The sequence below is a fragment of the Hyperolius riggenbachi genome, chromosome 9, assembly GCF_040937935.1.
Source record: "Hyperolius riggenbachi isolate aHypRig1 chromosome 9, aHypRig1.pri, whole genome shotgun sequence".
Classification (NCBI taxonomy): Eukaryota; Metazoa; Chordata; class Amphibia; order Anura; family Hyperoliidae; genus Hyperolius; species Hyperolius riggenbachi.
Genome location: NC_090654.1, coordinates 286,041,296 through 286,061,944, shown reverse-complemented (window position 1 = coordinate 286,061,944; position 20,649 = coordinate 286,041,296). Strand labels below are relative to the sequence as shown.

Below are 20,649 nucleotides of genomic sequence, written 5' to 3'. Positions count from 1 at the left end.
TCCCTGTTCAAAAAAGGCCTGTTTCCTAAAAAATCGTTTATGATTTGCTTTGGTCTGTAAATAATCGTTTAGCTTGTCCCATGCTTCTATCCAAGCATTTTTATGTTCTTGGGTTGGGGAAACTAGGAATTTAGCCTCGGAGCCACTAACTGCCTCACATAACATTTTTTCATGTCCCCTGGTATTCGACTTGATCCTTGGCTTGTGTCACGTTATCGCTTGTCTGCTACCTGCCCCGACCCTCGGCCTGTTTGACTTCAAGTTCTACATTACAGTGTCGGTTGTTCTCCGATCCAGTGTTATGGTTCCCTCTGAGTGTAACCTGGTGGGCACTAGGCAGTTAAGCCATCATCCCTTGCGGGGTGCTCTGGTGAAGACCCATGGTCACTTAGACTCCGTGCTCGGGGAGACTCTTATCTCAGTGTGGAAGTTAACAATGCACCTGATGTGATCATAACAAAGACAATAAGATATGGCCCTCAATGTCTTAGTGTCTCTCTTAATGGACCTTGCCCCTTATTCAATTCATGTTTCCCCTGTTTTCTCCCAGGAGATAATTTTTGATCTTCTGTTTAAAATACCTGTAATTGAAAAAGTAGGTGAAATAGTACTGTCAAAATTACAATTATTGAGTATTTTATTGTTGTTTGGTGGCTTATAGGACAACTGTAAGGAGAGGTATATGGTAGCTGCCATATTTATATTTATTTCCTTTTAAGCAATACCAGTTGCCTGGCTATCCTGTTGTTCCTCTGCCTCTAATACTTTAAGCCATAGACCCCGAACAAGCAGGCTGCAAATCAGCTGTTTCTGACATCATTGTCAGATCTGATAAGATTAGCTGCATGCTTGTTTCTGGTGTGATTCAGACACTACTGCAGCCAAATAGTTCTTCAGGGCTGCCAGGCAACAGGTATTGTTTAAAAGGAAATAAATATGACAGCCTCCATTTTCCTCTCACTACAGTTGTCCTTTAAAAGACATTTTATTTATAAGGTGGGAAAATATCACCTAGGTAAAAAAGTGAATTACATAGGGACCAATTTACCCTCTATCTGCAATCTTCCTTCACTGACTTTGCATTTCTTTTTTTCAACCTACCCTTTTAAATTTCTTAATTCATTTTATTTCTTTTTTTTTCTTTCAGAACTATGAGGTTCTTGCTGATTTTGTGCTTGAGCGAAGCTCTGTTTAGTTCGGGAATCTTTGGCCATTTCACCGAAAATGAACACCACCATGCCAAGGACCACCATGATGATGATGATGATTATGTGAAAACCAGCTCTCTGTCTATAAAGATACCACCGCTCCAGAAGATTACACCCGGCAATACCAAATTTGCCCATCATTTGTACACACACCTAGCTACAAAATATCCCAAAGATAACATATTCTTCTCTCCAATCAGTATTTCCATGGCATTTAGTATGCTTTCTGCTGGTGCAAAGGGTCAGACAAAAATGGAAATATTGGAAGTACTTGGGTTCAATACATCATCTGTCTCAGAACAAGACATCCAGAAAGGCTTTCAGCAGTTCATTTGGATCCTCGATGCATCCAACCGTGATGTCGAGCTCCACAATGCCAATGCTCTCTTTGTCCAAGAAGGTCGAAAACTTCTTGAGAAATTCTTGAATGTTCTCAAAGTCTTCTATCACTCAGAAGCCTTTCCCACAGATTTTCAGAATTCAGAAAAAGCAGTAAGTGAAATCAATTCCTTCGTGGCCGAGAATACCAATGAACAAATCAAGAATTTGTTTGACAGTTTTGACCCAACCACGCTTTTAGTTCTCGTCAATGCCATATACTTCAAAGGTAAGTTATAAACATTTCAACACACAGATCAACTGCAAAGTCAATGGAGTTTTGGGGCTCATGTTTTAGAAAGCAGAAGAGTATTGTCCTGTGTTAGCCATCAGTAAAAGACAGACGTTATGAATCAGGATGATATCATCTATTGTGTAACTTTTAAGTTAGCCCAAAAATGGTATCATTGTGATATAAAACTGCTTGCTATGTTTTAGAAAGGCAATTCATACCTGTCTCTCTTAATGCCACTTTGGCCCATATGCAATTCCCTTTTTCTCCTAGGTGATCATTTTTTAGCTTCCCTATAAAAATACATTTTACAGCCCCCCCTTAGCCCTTGCCTGTTCAATTTAGAATTACTGTTACCCACGTTATATGGGCAGCCAGACACTTGATCGTATCAAATTGGAAGTCTGAAGATATTCCCACCTTCTCTCACCTCAAAAACCTAATTCAGCAAAATCTTTTCTTAGAAAAATCCCTTTCAGCAAGATTATCTCCTCAAACTAATACAAATCTTTGGCTAATTGACTTGTCATTAAAGGGGAACTTCGGCCTAAACAAACATACTGTCAAAAGCGGTACATTTTTTTTCAAGAATTTTAAGGCTCCAATTTTTAAGTCATAACTCACCAAAATATGTCAGAATAACGGCCTGGTTGATATTCTGCATATAAATAAAAGACTAGAACACAAATTTGTATGAATAAACGGTACAATGTACAATGAAACTGTACAAATAAGGCAGGCAGAGAGTAGTCAAAATCCAGGCAGATATCGGTGCAGGCGGCAGGCAGAGAGTAGTCAAAATCAAGGCAAAAAAATCTGTAACAGTAAGGCAGAAGCATTTAGCTCACAAGCAGTTGGGAACCAAATGGCAATATTGTTAACATCCTGTGCTTTCAAATGAGATCATCTGCCATGGCAGTCAGGTGACACAGGGGAGAGATCAAATTACAACTGCTAAACTCTTCATACACATGCAGGCTGCATTTCTATGTTTACCTTCTGTCCTAAGCAGCAGATTTGGGTCCAGATGGGGGGAATCAGACAGACTAAACTATTATATATATATATGTAACGATTGGTGTAGCAAAACAGGAGTCAGGTTATTGAGTGATCTGCAGTATCACCAATAATCCAGACACTATAACTGATTATATGGTGATTTGCAGAATCACCAATAATGCACGTATAGCTAACAAGGTAATGACAGTAGTGTATAGTGCTTGGTGCAACTGTAATCAGAATCAAAATCAGAATCAGAATCAAGTTTATTTCGCCAAGCATGACTGGGTCATGCCCGGAATTGGGTTTGGCACAAACAGAGAACTCAGCGACACAAAAAGAAACACAAAAGGCAAAAACAAAGACATTAAAAACAACCATGACATTTAGCAACCAAAACAGTAAATGGATGACGCATTACAGTAAGCTAAGATGGGTGTGGCTTTAGCAGGGTAAGGTAAGGTAAGGCACTAATAGGAAATAACAGAAAAACACAGCCAGTGGATGACCTATCACCCATATCGTTGGAACCATATGATCTGACTACCGGCCTGACGAAGTGAGCCAGTGAATGGAGTTCAAGAGTTTAACGGCAGCAGGGAAGAAGGAGTTCATATGCCTAGCTGTCTTGGTGGAAATGGTCTGTTTGGCAGAACCTCACCAAAGGAGCTGGTGGGTACTATCAGTAATGAACCTCACCAGTGACAAGGGCTCACTGGTGAGTGGAGTGGTCAGACAGATTGGTTTGGCAACAGGCGGGCAGATACAGTACAAAATCGGCAGGCAAGAGGATAGAAATATTCAGGCAGAGTCAGCAACAGAATCAGATGGGCTAAAGTAAAGCAAGAGCGAAGTCAGAAGAGAGCCAGAGTCATACACAGGTGATCAAGCAATATAATAACAACAGTAACAATAAATCCTAGTCTTGTGTGAAATCTCCGGTTTCCTCCCAGATCAAAGCACACCGGATCTATCTAAGGTCTGAGTGCTAACATGAAGCATTCGCAACAGCAGACAGATTGCAAGTGACTCCAGAAGGCTTAAGAAGCAGAGGAGACCCCTTGGCCACGCCCATACCCATCAACCAATCGGAAACGCTGAGAGTCTCCTCTGACGTCAGCCGACCGGCAGGTCAGCTGACGCGCCTTCTCCCCGCATAAAGGTCCTATCTGTGCACGCGCGCGCGTGACAAAGCCACCCTATGAGCCACTGACAATCCCCTCCTCGGCGTGCTAGACGCCGGAGGGACGGGATAAACGCCCGACAGAGAAACCGAAGCAGCTGCGGAGTTATCCTGACTGCCCGCAGCTGCATCTCCAGAGAATGTTACAATATATAGTTTAGCCTGTCTGATTCCCTCCATGTGAACCCCAATCTGCTGGCTTAGGACAGAAAGTAAACATAGAAATGCAGCCTGTATGTGTAATATATATATATATATATATATATATATATATATATATATATATATATATACACAGTACTATATATATATGTAAATGTATATCTACTAGTATACTAGCTGGTCGCCCGGCGGTGCCTGGGTATGTATTTGGCTAGTGTTAGTTCTGCCCTCTTTTTCTAATCCTAACACACAATTACTCAATAATGACCTAGTTTGTGAGCGTTGCGGTCTTTGGCATCAATAATTGGCATCGAAATGAAATAAATCTAATTGGCTGTGGCTCCACTCCTTTGAAAATCAATAGGTGAATTTTGATTAGCTTTTGTAGGCTCCACCCACTTTTCTGAATATTAATCCCAGTCACCCAGTGACCAACTGTGCAAAGTTTAAGAACCCTACCATTGACAGACAGTGTAAGAATGGCTGCAGTTTACATTCTGGCAGTGAAATTTGTATTTTTCTCCACCCACTGATGTCCTAATGTTTCCCGGGTATGTATTTGGCTGCTGTTGGCTGTGGCCACTTTTTCTAACCCTAACACACAAATGTCAATAGTCAATGACCAAGTTTGTGAGATTTGTGGTCGTTGGCATGAATAATTTTCATTGAAATGAAACACATCTGATTCGCTGTTTGTGGCCCCACCCCATTTCTAAATATTTAACCCCAGTCAACCAATGATCAACTGTACCAGGTTTGAGGCTTGTGCCATTAACAGTGCAAAAATAGCAGCAATTAAATATTTGCCTTGAAAATCAATAGGTGAATTGTGATTGGTTTTTGTAGGCTCCACCCACTTTTCTAAATATTAATCCCAGTCACCCAGTGACCAACTGTGCAAAGTTTTAGAACCCTACAATTAATAGTGTAAGAATGGCTGCAGTTTACATTTTCCCAGTGAAATTTGTGTTTGTCTCCGCCCACTGAAGACTCGGCATTGCCCAGGTATGTATTTGGCTGGTGTTGGCTCCACCCACTTTTTCTAACCCTAACACAAAATTACTTAATTATCAAGTTTGTGAGCTTTGGGGTCTTTGGCATCAATAATTTGCATTGAAATAAAATAAATCTGATTGGCTGTGGCTCCACCCCTTTTCTGAATTTGAACTCCAATCACCCAATGGCCAACTGTACCAGGTACAGGTGATTAACAGTGCAAGAATGGCATCAATTAAATATTCCCCTTAAAGATTAATAGGTGGATTTTGATTGGCTTTTGTAGGCTCCACCCACTTTTCTGAATATTAATCTCAGTTACCCAGTGACCAACTGTGCAAAGTTTGAGAACCCTACCATTAATAGTGTAAGAATTGCTGCAGTTTACATTTTCTCAGTGGAATTTGTATTTCTCTCCGCCTACTGATGACCCAGCATTGCCCGATTATGTATTTGGCTGGTGTTGGCTGCGCCCACTTTTCCTAACCCTAACACCCATTTACTCAATTACTCAATGACCAAGTTTGTGAGCTTTGCGGTCTTTGGCATCAATAACCTGCATTAAAATGAAACAAATCAGATTGGCTGTTTGGGGCTCCACCCCCTTATATAAATTTAAACCCCAGTCACACAATGATCAACTGTACCAGGTTTGAGGCTTGTGTCATTAACAGTGCAAGAATGGCAGCAATGAAATATTCCCCTGAAAAATCAATAGGTAATTTTTGATTGTTTTTTGTAGCCTCCACCCACTTTTCTGAATATTTACCCCAATCACGCAGTAACCAACTGTGCAAAGTTTGAGAACCGTACCATTAACAGTGTAAGAATGGCTGCTGTTTACATTTCCCCAGTAACATTTGTATTTGTCTCCGCCCACTTATTACCCTGCGTTGCCCGCTTATGTATTTGGCTGGTGTTGGCTGTGCCCACTTCCTAACCCTAACACACAATTAATCAATTACGCACTTACCAAGTTTGTGAGCTTTGCAGTGTTTGGCAACAATAATTTGCATTGGAATGAAACAAATCTGATTGGCTATTTGTGGCTCCACCCCCTTTCTGAAATTGAACTCCAGACACCCAATGATCAACTATACCAGGTTTGAGGCTTGTGCCATTAACAGTGCAAGAATGGCAGAAATGTAAATATTCCCCTTGAAAATCAATAGGTGAATTTTGATTGGCTTTTATAGGCTCCAACCACTTTTCTGAATAATAATCCTAGTCACCCAACGACCAACTGTGCAAAGTTTGAGAACCCTACCATTAACAGTGTAAGAAAAACAAAGTTTGCTTTCTTAAAACAGAAAGAGTTTGCGATAATTCAGGTTAGAGTGAGCTTGAGATGTCTCCCAGTGCATCACTGCTGAATATATGCAAAATAACCATTATTACCCTTAGAAGCTAAACGCACCTCCAGAACTGCTGGAATGCAATGATGTGTCAGCTTGTTAATTTGTACAGAGCCATAATAATCCAACATGCATACAGACTGTTTTGGATTGTTTTAGCCTCATCAGTGCATGGCATGGATTAATTTGGCTCTATGCAGTAGGGCTTGTAACACCGAGAGGTACAGACTAACCAGCACGCTCATGGTGACCCAGAACTCATTGGAGTGTGTAAGGGACTACAATGGTCCTAAAAGCCCCCTTACTAAGATGTTAAGAAAAACAAAAGTTTGCTTTCTTAAAACAGAAATAATTTGCGATAATTCAGGTTGGAGTGAGCTTGAGATGTCTCCCAGTGCATCACTGCTGAATATATGCAAATTAACCATTCTACCCTTAGAAGCTAAACACACCTCCAGTGTAACAGTGTAATAATGGCTGCAGTTTACATTTTCCAGTATTTGTCTCTTTTTGGTTATGGGTATAAAAAGTATCCTATACTTTATTCCAGGTAATGTACTATGTGTGTACCAAATTTCATTCAAATCCGTTCAGCCGTTTTTGCGTGATCGAGTAGCAAACATCCAAACATCCAAACATCCAAACTTTCCCATTTATTACATTAGTAGGATATACATGTATATATATACATATATATATATATATATATATATATATATATATATATATATATATACAGTATATATATATATATATATATATATATTATATGTACATATATTTATTTATATATATTTATATTATGATCAGCTTACATGATGATGGGGCGTTTCTCTATTTTTTACATGCACTGCCAGGATCACTTTAAGGGTTTGTACCGCCTCTACCCCCGTGACGTAAGTGATGTCACGCCACCACCGCGCGTGGCCAAGTAAAGGCAGCTCTGACAGGATAGACTCAGTATATCAATCTGTACGTAGATAACAGTTTTTGATATACAGCGATTTGTTTAGCAATTTTGAAAGTGCATTTCTAAGGGCTTTCAGAGCGATTTGTACTTGCAAAAACGCTTTTCGAAGCGCTTTTGTGTAGGGATGTTTTTTGCACTTCCTGACGTAAGTCAGGAAGTGCACTGTTTGCCCCAGAAATGAATAAATACATTGTATTTATTCATTGAATGTGCCCTGGAAATTGCTTTTCAAAGTGCTTAGCGATTTCCCTATCCTTTCTATTAAATCGCAAAAGCTCTTCAAACTGTAAGGAAAGATTGGAGAGGAGGGGACTTTATTAAAAAGATGTTGCGTAAACTAACCAAATGGATTTATACAATGAACAGTCTCGCCCCAAATGGGTTAAATCAAGATGTGGAAATATTTGAATTTTAATATTTCAATGTTTGCTTCTTAAAATAAAGAAAAAAACAACACAGAGATATATCTTGAATTGCGAGATGTGCATAGGGATATGCACAAGAATATGCACGCTAAATATGATAAGGGAGGAGAAGGCGGAGTTGTGAATTGTGCGAATGCAATGGACATAACTGCATAAAAATGATTTTGTGGAGAATAGAGAGGAAGTGATGATGTGCTGGAGGTGGGCGGAGTCTAAAAGTACAAGAGCAGTAGCTGGTCTAATCATGGCAAGCCCGGGGGCAGATAGGCGGACCTATCGAAACATGTCGGCTGTTTGGCTGGGAGAATAGCGGTGATGTCACCCTTTACATCCGACCAGTACTATGGGTAGAGGGAGATTTCTGCAGCGAGTCACCGGCCGGGACTCGATTTCAACTGCCAGCAGAAACTTTCTGACTCCTCCGCCCCCTCCCTGAAGATCACGGTTGACGTAAGTGTACTGAAACCGCTGTGTAAAGTGGACAACGAACTTTGTTTACACACGGCTGGAAGCTGTAAGTGTTGAATACCGCTGCTGAGCGATTCTTTTAAAGGAACTTTTTACTGAAGCAGCGAAGAGCTGAATGTCATCAAGTGTAAGAAGCGCAGTGAATTTAATGATGAATATCGCTATTGAGCAATCGTTTTTAATGATCTTTTTTACTAAACTTCCTATTGGAGCAGCAAGGAGCTGAGAATAGAGGGTGCAATAAATCGAGTGCAGCGCACACATAGCAAACCAGTGTATGACGCACTGAACAGCTGTGACTAAATAGGATTGGACAAGACATCAAGCAGCAAATTTGTTTGTCAGCAAAGCTATCTAATCAAGCACAGTTAGGGGTCAGTGTGTATGAGGTGTGTGATTGTGTGTGGATATCTGGCCAGATAGGTGGCTGTGGATGGTATCCAATCCATTTTATGCAATAGTAATCTTATTCAATTTTAGCAAATATATTTGTGTGAAGATTGGTTCACTGGCGCAATAATTTTTATTTATTTTTGCACTGTTTATGGAAGTGGGTAGGAGTAAGCCCACAGTTTTGTATGCTGCCTAAATGTTTAACACAAGCGCGGCAATTTAGTGTTTTATCCAATGACATTTAATGCAGAATCATGTATCAGGCATGCTCAAATCCGTATTCGGGAGATATCCGGATAGTTGTATCCGGATATCTCCCAGTACACCTTTGCGGGGGGGGGGGGGGTTCAATTGGTTCGTTGGTTCAATCTTACCTGACTGACGTCTTCTTGCTCCATCCCTCAGTGCCTCCCACGATGTGGTCCACGCGACTCCAAACACTTCTTTATTCCGGGTTGAAGGAGGAAGTGTTTGGAGTCACGTGATGCGTGTGAACCGCATCGTGGGAGGCGCCGAGGGATGGAGCAAGAAGTAGTCAGTCAGGTAAGATTGACACCCCCCCCCCTCCCCTGCAAAGGTGTACTGGGAGATATCCGGATACAACTATCCGGGTGTCTCCGGAATACGGATTTGAGCATCCCTGTCATGTATCTCCTTTTCAATGTCCAGTGTATATAAGTTGTGTTCCTAATTTTGTCAGTATACAGGAATCAGTCTGACGAAGGCTTCATGGCCGAAAGCTTACAGCTTTTCTTCTAAGTTAGCCAATAAATCGTATCATCCTGATTCAAAACTTTTTATCTCTTTGAGGATTATAGATAGCCTAGAAGTTTCCGATTTATTGTATAAATAATTAGATGCTCAGAGGAGGAGCTTGTTATAAAAACTTGGCCATTGGCCACCTCCTTGTCACAGTCTTTGTTAGGAATCCTGTAGAACAATTGGGTTTCATATGCATGTCTCATATGTTAGTAATAAGGTTGACCATGAAATCCTACACTATAAGGAGCTGGGCTGAAGGAGCTACCTACTCTTTAACCACTTCGCATCCAGACTTTGTTTCCCGCTTATGGAACAGAGGAGTTTTGACATTTTCTTAGCTGTGTCCCTATTTAATCAGCAATTATGTTATCCCTACTTTTGACACCTAAATGGAATATATAGCTAGACTAAGACTTTCATTGTATGGCATTTTTTCCAGCGAACAATTTTGTTTTCTAGGCTTTTTAATAGGAAAAAAAAATTGAAAAAAAAAACATTATTTCAAAGTTTTACCATTTTCAGTTTAAAAATGAAAAGTGCTATTGTAGATAAAAAACACACATTTTGTTTGTCAATTTTTACTGTTTACCACAAAACTTAAATTATGTTCCTTTCACAATTTATGGTGAAGATATTTGATTCTGAAATAATGCTGCGGTGTGTATTTTTCACTATGAACTGAGAAAATAAAATAATTTTTAATGGTAAAAATACATTTTATTGGCTCAGGGAACGTATATATTCACTTTCAGCAGGTCTTGCACAGGGGCAAGCCCAATTGTGCACAGCTGTATTGAGATACGATAACAGAGGCGCCAAGCAGAATAAAATTAGTTAAAATTGTTAAAAACAGGAAGTGGGTGGACTCACCTCCCTTCTGAAAAAAAAAGCCGGACAATGGACAGGTTACTTACAGTCTTGCTACTTTAGACTGTAAGTAACCTGTCCATTGCCCAGCCTTTTTTTCAGAAGGGAGGTGAGTCCACCCACTTCCCACTTTTTAACAATTTTAACTAATTTATTCTGCTTGGCGCCTCTGTTATCGTATTTCAATATAATCTAGTCCACCCTTGGTGGAGGGGTGTATCCCCATTTTCTCCTGTCTACAGAGAGCGACTTTTTAAACCTGAGCGGGGTCAGGTTACAATTCTCCCCGCCGGCCTGTCCAGTGGTTGCCTTTGTGGCGACCCACCCTTGTGAGTATAATCATCTCATTTATTCACAACAGATCTCTCCATATTAACATACTGCACCATATTGGGCTCTCGGTTTCTCCCCCATTTTTCAAGCTGTGCACAGCTGTGCTTCAGCTACAAGACATATATCTCCATCCTCATGGCTTAGATGAAGTCCCAGGGGACGTAGGTATACTGTAGTGGTGGAAAAAGTGGTTAAAGTCTACTTCTACATTTCTGCAAGTGAGTTACTGTCTGGACCGAGTTCTATCTATACTCGATGGACAGGACATGAGTGGGAATTTGGGAAGAGGTGTAATGCTAATATGAGATCATGTTATTTTCAGGAGTCTGGAAAACATCTTTCGAGACTGTTAAAGGAGAATCTGACTTTCATGTGGATGAAAATACAGTTATTAAAGTATCAATGATGAAGAGTGAAGGAAAATATCGCGTGGCCTTTAATAGTGAAATTGGCTGTACTGCAGTTGAGATCCCGTATCATGGCAACGTTTCAGCCATTATCTTCTTGCCAGACCCCGGACAGCTGCATAACGTGGAAAGAGCCCTCAAGAAAGTATCGTCTCTGAAGCTGAATCCAATGTAAGACGCCCTGGCCCTTATTCAATTTACTTCTTTTCCTAATTTTTCTCATAGGAGTTTATTTTTCATCTTCTATTTCAATTAACTTTTCAGCATTTTTCAACTTAAAGGGAAGGTTCAGGCAGTTTGAAAAAAAAATAAAAACCCATATCCACTTACCAGGGGCTTCCTCCAGCCCGTGGCAGGCAGGAGGTGCCCTCTCCGCCGCTCCAGAGGCTCCTGGTCGTCTCCGGTGGCCGACCCGACCTGGCCAGGCCGGCTGCCAGGTCGGGCCCTTCTGCGCTCCAACGACGGGCTCTTCTGCGTCCCACACGGGCACGCTGACGTCATCGGACGTCCTCCGGGCTGTACTGCGCAGGTGCAGAACTACTGCGCCTGCGCAGTACAGTCCGGAGGATGTCCGATGACAACAGCGCGCCCCCGTGAGGTGCAGATTGGAGCGCAGAAGAGCCCGACCTGGCAGCCGCGCCTGGCCAGGTCAGGTTGGCCAACTGCCTGAACCTTCCCTTTAAAACCTACTAAAAAGTAGAGGGGAAAGTACTATCAACAATTATTTTCAACATTTTCTTTTTTTCTGGTGGCTTTAAAGTGAACCTTAACTGACCGATGAAAAAACAAAGTTTCACTTACCTGGGACTTCCACCAGCCCCTTGCAGACATCCGTTGCCTGAGCCGGGACAAACCAATCCTCCAGTCCCCCGCAGGTAGCCAGTTTCATTTAGGCCGAGCAAGTGCACCTGTGTGGACCTGGATCAAGCCCCTGTCTCCATGACTATCCTGCGTACTGCGCATGTTCAAGGACAGCTACAGTTCCCGGAGCTCGATCGATGGACGCGTGCGGCCAGGGCCATGCAGGTACACTACCAAAGACAAAACTGGCTGCCTGAAGGGGACCGGAGGATCTGTTTATCCCGGCCCAGGCACAGGACGTCTGCAGGGGGCTGGTGGAAGCTCCAGGTAAGTGAAACTTTTTTTTTTGTAGGTCAGTTAAGGTTCACTTTAAAGGCATTTTACTGACAAGGTGTAAACATTTCACCTAGGAGTAGAGATGGCTCGAAACTCCGATTTTCGGTTCGCGAACCTCGAACTCCAACTTCTGAAAAAGTTCGCAAACCTGCAAACTTTTTGAACCACAATAGACTTCAATGGGCAGGTGAACTTTCAAAACTACAAACACTGTTTCTGGCCACAAAAGTGATGGAAAAGATGTTTCAAGGGGTATAACACCTAGAGGGAGGCATGGCGGAGTGGGATACATGACAAAAGTCCCGGGGAAAATTACAGATTTGACGCACAGCAGGATTATAATCCCTAAAAGGCAGAAATCACATTGCATTGCTAAATTGGAAGCCTAAAGTGCTTGAAACCATCTTGCGTGTGTATACATGGATCATCACACTAACAGACCAAACTCACTGTGTAACGCACCGCAAACAGCTGTTTGTGTAGTGATGGCCACACTGGCGCGCACGATGGCGAGAGTGCAGGCCATGGCCTTCAAGCCCATATGGTCGGGCTGAGGTAGCTCAATGACAGAACAACAGTGACTGTCCAGCTGATCGAATTTGGTCTGTCCACAATGAAGCAACGACCTTATTATCGTGGGTGTGCCCCCAACACACTCATATAGCCGGTCATTGCTTCATTGTGATATGCAAGCCCCTTCACCGCGGCAAAGTAATGATCATGAACGGGAATTGACACATGTACAGCCAGAAAAATTAGGCATGTACACGCACCAGAAAATGTTCTATTATGTTTGGTAGCAGCGGCCATAAAAATTCAGGAATCCACCTGGAGTCCTGGATCCTGTTGGTGGTGGCGGAGAAGGCAGTCAAGCGGCCTGTAGGCAGAGATGCTGTGTGGGGACTGACTTAGTCTTGGGGCAGGCAGTCACATGGTATGCAGTCAGAGATGCTGTGTGTGGGGAATGACTTAGTCTTTGGGTAGGCAGTAGCCCTTCAGGATCCATACCTCATTCATTTTGATAAAGGTGAGGTACTGAACACTTTTTTTGACCTGACTGTTGGTGGTATAATGCAATGTGCAGTTACACAGGTGCAGTGAAAAGGTATGCACTGACTTCCGCTATAATACAATTGTGCAGTCACACAGGTGCAGTGAAAAGGTATGCAGTGACTGCTGGGGGTATAATAAAATGTGCAGTTACACAGGTGCAGTGAAAAGGTATGCACTGACTGCTGTTATACAATTGTGCAGTCACAAAGGTGCAGGGAAAAGGTATGCAGTGACTGCTGCTATAATACAATTGTGCAGTCACACAGGTGCAGGGAAAAGGTATGCAGTGACTGCTGCTATAATACAATTGTGCAGTCACACAGGTGCAGGGAAAAGGTATGCACTGGCTGCTGCTATAATGCAATTGTGCAGTCACACAGGTGCAGGGAAAAGGTATGCAGTGAATGCTGCTATAATACAAATGTGCAGTCACACAGGTGCAGGGAAAAGGAATGCACTGACTGGTGGTGGTATTGTATAATATAAAGTGCAGTCACACAGAGGCAGTGAAAGGTATGCACTGAATATACTGGGCCTGGCACAGTACAGCAATTAGCAAGGGCCAGCTGCGACAAACAGGGCTGTATATGCAGAGTCAGTGGCACACACACACACAAAAACACATCAGAATAACATTAGCTCTCAAAAGAGCTGTTTTGGGGTGCTTTTCATCAACAAATGTCAGCAAGGAGCAAGCTAACAGATCTCCTAACTATCGCTCTCCCTATTTCTCCAATGTCTCTCCCTTCTCTCACTAATACAGCAGCACACAGAGTGAGAACATGGCCAACGCTGCTGCCTTATATAAGGGAGGGGGGGCTCCAGGAGGGAGTGCAGCCTGATTGGTTGCCATGTGTCTGCTGACTGTGATGTAGAGGGTCAAAGTTTAGCCTAATGATGTAGTATAGGGGGCGCGTCAAACTCGCTAAGTGTTCGCGGTTCGATGCGAACTCGAACCAGCTAGGTTTGCTCGAACAAGTTCTCCGGCGAACCGTTCGGGCCATCTCTACCTAGGGGAACTTTGGCGACAGATTGAATTGCATACAGGTGTATTAATATAAAATAAGAAGTGTATTCAATATGCAACTAGCTACAACCTATGGGAAAACTCTCACTTTATGGTGAACAGGGGAAAAATAATGGTTGGCTCTTTGCTTGGGACTTAGGCCCAGTGCACACCAAAACCGCTAGCAGATCCGCAATACGCTAGCGGTTTTGGGAGCTGATTTCAGAGCGATTCTAGGTATGTTTAGAGAGGTTTTCTAAACATACCTAGCGGTTTTGGGTGCGTTTTTGTGTAGCAGATTACACATATTGTTACAGTAAAAGCTGTTACTGAACAGCTACTGTAACAAAAATGCCTGGCAAACCGCTCTGAACTAGCGTTTTTCAGAGCGGTTTGCGTTTTTCCTATACTTTACATTGAGGACGAAACGCTTCCGAAAACCGCAAACGCGCAGCAGGAGGCGCGTTTGCGGCTTGGCAAAAACCGCAAACCGCCGGTGTGCACCATCCCATTGCAATACATTAGACAAGCGTTTTTAGAGGCGGATGCGGCCGGCAGATCGCTCCAAAAACCGCTCGGTGTGCACTGGGCCTATCTGAAAGATTGTTTCATTTAGGTTAAGGCTACTTGCACACCAAGACGTTGCGTTAAGTGCTACATTAAGGTCGCATAACGTGCACCTAACACAACGCATGGTGGTGCGGGAGAGGACGGTAGAGTGAGCCGCGTTAGGCGGCTCTATCCCTATAAGGTCTCCCAGAGTGGCGCTGATTGGCCGGCGGGACCACGTGATGCGGAGCGAGACACTCCGCATCACGTGGTCCCGCCGGCCAATCAGCGGCCGCCAGTGCAGTGAATATTAAGTAGCCATGTGCGCGGCTACTGTAGCTGGCTCTCCCCGCCTCCTCTCCGCCCCCCACTGAGCATGTGCAAACAGTCTAACGCGGCGATAGCCGCTCTAACGCCATAGCATGCTGCACTTTCCGGACAACGTGCAGCGTTACATGTAACGCAACGTGGGCAGTGTGAACAGGCCACTTGTGTTACATTGCTGTGCGTTGCGCCTGTAACGTCCCTGTGTGTAAGCAGCCTAACAGTACTCAATCTTCCTCAGTGTCATGATGGTGGCGTGGGAAAAGGGCAGCAGGGGGAGGGGGGTGAATGCAACTCTGCAATCAAAATTATTGAATAAAGAAAGCAAAGAAAAAGGAAATAGAAAAAGATGATGTTAGAGAAAGAAAACCACAAGTCAGGAAAATATTCCACCAAGTTTCACCTCAGGACCTCTCCCCACATGCATATGTTAAGTTACTCTCAACTTCACTTGGGCACCTGAGGTGGGGATAAGCCCCTAGTCCTTGGACAGGGGCTTTTTAGGAGCAGGGAAAGATTTCTGTCACTCTTCTGCAAGTTCCCCTCCATGGCATGGATCAAGCAAGATGGTATTGTTTAAAATGTCTGGCTTGTCCTCCATGAAGGCTGGGTTGTATAGCCAGCTTGCCTGTACCGGGCAGCATATGGCTCTGCCTCTCTAAAGAGTAACGGCCCGCATGGTCCATGACATGGAGAAGACCTCGCCAGAGAGGAGCAGAATGTTTTTATCTTACTAGTAAATTCCCTGACTATGTAAAGGACAATGGGCAATGTCTATTCAGCAGTGGGAGATGGTGAAGACACATTCAGAGAGTTTCAGCCAGTAGTTTAAAGTGAACCAGAGATAAAGCACTCTCATGTATTTTACCAAATATATCATAGAACATTAGAGAAAACACCTACCCTGCTCTCTGTTTCATTCTTCACTGCTCAGCCTGCTTGTTAGCAGCCTTGATAAAATCCCCGACTGAGCATTCAGTCTGGCTTTGCTCAGGAATCATTAAAGCTGAGTCTGTCTTCTCTGTCTTTTCAAGCCCAAGCCTGCCCCCTTGTGGCTCTGCTATAATGATTCAGCTATAAAGATTCCTCAGCAAATCCAGACTGAATGCTCAGTCGGGGATTTTATCATGGCTGATAACAAGCAGGCTGAGCAGTGAAGGATGAAACAGAGAGCAGGGTAGGTGTTTTCTCTAATGTTCCCACTGATATATATATATATATATATATATATATATATAGTAAAATACATGAGGGTGCTTTGTCTCTGGTTGACTTTAAAGGGAAGATCCACGGACTACTTAAAAAAAATAAAAATACTAATCCACCTACCTGGGGCTTCCTCCAGCCCATGGCAGGCAGGACGTGCCCTCGACACCGCTCCGGAGGCTCCCAGTCTTCTCCCGTGGCTCACCCGACCTGGCCAGGCCAGCTTCCAGGTCGGGCTCTTGTGCGCTCCAACGTGCGTCTCACGCGGTCGCGCTGACGTCATCGGACGTCCTCCAGGCTGTACTGCGCAGGCACAGTAGTTCTGCGCCTGCGCAGTACAGCCTTGAGGACGTCCGATGATATATATCAGAAATGCGTCAGCTTGCATGCTGCTCTATTTTTGCTATTTTTCTACGATGATTTAATAAAGGAATTGGTTTTAATCCATGGAAGGTGTGCGGAGGAATCTTTGAACATTTCCACTGGACACAATGACTAGGGTCCCAAGGCAATTATCAAAATGATCTAGCATCGTCCAGCTGGCAGCATCAGCCTTAAAGAGAACCAGAAACGAATGAATAAATAGATGTATACATACCTGGGGCTTCCTCCAGCCCCATCAGCCTGGATTGCTCCCACGCCACCTTTCTCCGCTGCCTCTATCTGCCTGTACCGGGTCCCATCATTTCGGCCAGTCAGGGCCAGTCGACCCAAGCACAGTGCACTCCCTCCGTACTGCGCAGGCGCATGCGTAAAGAGACGGAGGGAGTCCCTGTGGATGCGGAAAACTGGCCGTGTCCGGCGGAAATGATGGGACCCGGTACTGGCGGATAGAGGCAGCGGAGGATGCCGGCGTGGGAGCGATCCAGGCTGATGGGGCTGGAGGAGGAATCCCCAGGTATGTATAAAATCTTTTTCCATTTTTATGGTTCCTTCGTCTCTGGTTCCCTTTAAGCCCCACACACACGCTCAACAGCAGTGAAAGAACCAAAAAAAGTTGTTTGCTGTTGTTCACACAACTGATAAGACGTCAATCTAATTTTATCAGTTGTGTTCACAACAAAAATTGTTTGATAATTGTGCTGTATAAAAGACCGCTGTTGAGTATGTGTTTGGGTGTGTATGGGACTTTAAAGGACATTAGGACAACTGAAGTAAGAGGTATATGAAGGCTGCCATATTTATTTCCTTTTAAGCAATACCAGTTGCCTGGCTGTTCTGCTGATCCTCTGCCTCTAACACTTTCAGCCATAGACCCTGAACCAGCATGCAGCAGATCAGGTGTTTCTGACATTATTATCAGCTCTGACAAGATAACCTGCATGCACGTTTCTGTCACTACTGCAGCCAAAAAGATCAGCAGGGCTTCCAGGAAACTGGTATTTTTTTGAAAGGAAGTAAACATGGTAGCTTCCATATTTTTCTCATGTCAGTTGTCCTTTAAAGAGAACCTGAAATGGGCTACATGCAACTATTTATACTTACCTAGGGTTTTCTCCAGCCCCATGAGATCCCTGAGCTCTCTTGGCGTCCTCTCCGACGGCTCCAGTTTTAGCAATCCCCTTGTTATTCTGGCCGGCCGTGCTCTCCTGCACATGCTTGGCCACACCCACACCCCGTCATGCTCCTGCAGCCTGGAGCGTTCTGTGCCTGTGCAGTAGCACTGCGCAGATGCAGAACGCTCCCACGGACGGGACCACGGCAAGGGCGTGCACACCGCCAAGCCGTGCATGCTCTGAAGGACTGGCCAAAATACTGGAGGTGATGCAGAGAGAGCCCACAAACCTCCTGGGGCTGAAGGAAGCCCAGGTTAGTATAAATACTTGCATATAGCCTGTCTCAGGTACACCTTAAATGCTGCACAGTGGTCAGGTATCTCTTCAGATAGTCTCCAGAGCTACATCTTCAGGTGAGCTGAGGAACTGCAGAATTTCCAGTACAAGGAGAGACACCTGCTGGTGGACAGTGGAAGTCCTCATAAAGTCAACAAATGCTTCCACTAGCAGGAATTGAAAGGAAATATTTGTGATGACAGGCAGATGTTGTAGCAGATGAGCAACTCTGTTCTCAATGCGCCTCTTAGTTTATGGCAGGGGGCAATGTTCCCTGTGGAGTCCTTATCTCCCAGAAGAATGTTGTGTTTCTTATCTTCCTCTGAAGGTTATGGTGGGAATAAACAGGTCATCTTTGAGCTGATGGTTAGATAATTTCTGACATGTCCTATCACCGTGCGATCATTTTGCTCCTCGATTTGTCATTGAAGTGAATTGAAAAAGATAAGAAAAATGAGTGGAAGAATAGAGCAGCAAAAACGATCGGGTGCAGAATCAAGCGGCAGAAATGACCCGTGTATTCACAGCATAAAAGTCGGGAATGATGTTCAACAATTTCTTGAGTCCTGGCATGGATATCGTTAATTTGCACTATACTTGGGGAGATACAATACAATAAAGGAGAGGAGAGGGAGACAATCGGCCCTGCTTCTATTGCTATTTAATCCAGAGTACGGTGGAACACATGTAAAAAATCCAAGACAGTGTATCTTCAAATTGTGGCATCAAAAATATTCATTCAACATAAACATGCATGAACGTACCATTGTCTGAGGTGGTGTGGTAACGGTGGGTGCTGGGCACAGATAGCCTTACGGCCGTTTCACCTCAGACAATGGTACGATCATGCATGTTTATGTTGAATGAATATTTTTGATGCCACAAATTGAAGATACACTGTCTTGGATTTTTTACATGTGTTCCACCGCACTCTGGATTAAATAGCAGTAGAAGCAGTGCCGATTGTCTCCCTCTCCTCTCCTTTATCGTATTGCAACTTCTAATCAACCAGAGCACGCTATCAATACCAGAAGTGTGGATGAAGAGGTGTGTGTTATATGCTATATCCAGGAAAAAAGGAGAAAGTTCCCAATATATACAGCACCAGACCACTCAATAGTATTCCAAAAATAATACAAATTTTATTGGTAAATCGTAATCAGATTAAAATTGATAAAAATCACCTGAGGTGATAGCAGCCGTGTATACAAACATAATAATAATACAATATTCCAATAATCATAAAAATAACAATGGCTCCCAAAGCCTCAATAAAGTGTCAATTTGTAAGTAGTGTTGGGCGAACACCTGGATGTTCGGGTTCGGGCCGAACAGGCCGAACATGAGCCAGATGTTTGGCCCGAACGCCGAACTCAATGGAAGTCAATGGGACCCCCGAACATGCCCATTTTGGGGGCCCTATGGGGTCGCAGGCATAAGGGGGGAGCATGCCCCGATCGCGGGGGGGTCGGAAATTCCCCCCACCCCCTCCGCTAGCGCTCCCCCCTCTGCCCGCTTCCCCATAAAAAAAGTTTAAGGCAAGTTAAATAGTACTTGGTGGCTGGCACTGGCAGTGGAGTGAGGAGGAGGAGGAGTCCGAGTAGCAGAGTGACGCGTTGAGGCCGGGCAGCGGGCGGTTCAGCGGTAGTACCCTTGTGGTACTTCCTCCCTTTCTCTGACCTCACGTCCTCTACGTGATGACGCATACGAGGGTACGCGTGACGCATACCCTCGTATGCAGAGGACGTGAGGTCAGAGAAAGGGCGGAAGTACCACAAGGGTACTACCGCTGAACCGCCCGCTGCCCGGCCTCAACGCGTCACTCTGCTACTCGGACTCCTCCTCCTCCTCACTCCACTGCCAGTGCCAGCCACCAAGTACTATTTAACTTGCCTTAAACTTTTGTATGGGGAAGCGGGCAAAGGGGGGAACGCTAGCGGAGGGGGTGGGGGGAATTTCCGACCCCTCCCCCCGCGATCGGGGCATGCTCCCCCCTTATGCCTGCGACCCCATAGGGGGGCCGTATTGCGGCATGTTCGGGCGAACAGGGCCCTGTTCGGCCGAACAGGGGCCCTGTTCGGCCCTGTTCGGCGGCCATTCAGTAGTTCGGGGCGAACCCGAACTTAAAAGGCCGAACACCATCAGGTGTTCGGCCGAACTCGAACATCACCCGAACAGGGTGATGTTCTGCAGAACCCGAACAGTGGCGAACACTGTTCGCCCAACACTATTTGTAAGCAGACCAAGGTAATCATCTAATACATTGTAACCACTAATACATCTCTTAAAGTCCTAAGGATTATACCCAGAACAGTGAAAAATAATAATAAAGTGACACTTGTGCCTTTAAAGGGGTTCTTTCGCGAAAAAAGTAGGCAGTTAAAAAATGTGACAGTTGACAGGT

General features: G+C 44.1%; 1 protein-coding gene across 1 annotated transcript in view; it reads left to right on the top strand.

Moving 5' to 3' along the window:
* The window catches only part of LOC137533355 (serpin A3-5-like), a 59,557-nt gene that overhangs the window by 21,145 nt on the left and 17,763 nt on the right, over window positions 1-20,649 (top strand). Inside the window, exons 2-3 of the mRNA XM_068254722.1 lie at window positions 1,148-1,815; window positions 11,054-11,309. Of these exons, the coding sequence (XP_068110823.1) occupies window positions 1,152-1,815; window positions 11,054-11,309 (920 nt within the window). The 5' untranslated portion in view covers window positions 1,148-1,151. The remainder of the gene's footprint in view (window positions 1-1,147; window positions 1,816-11,053; window positions 11,310-20,649) is intronic.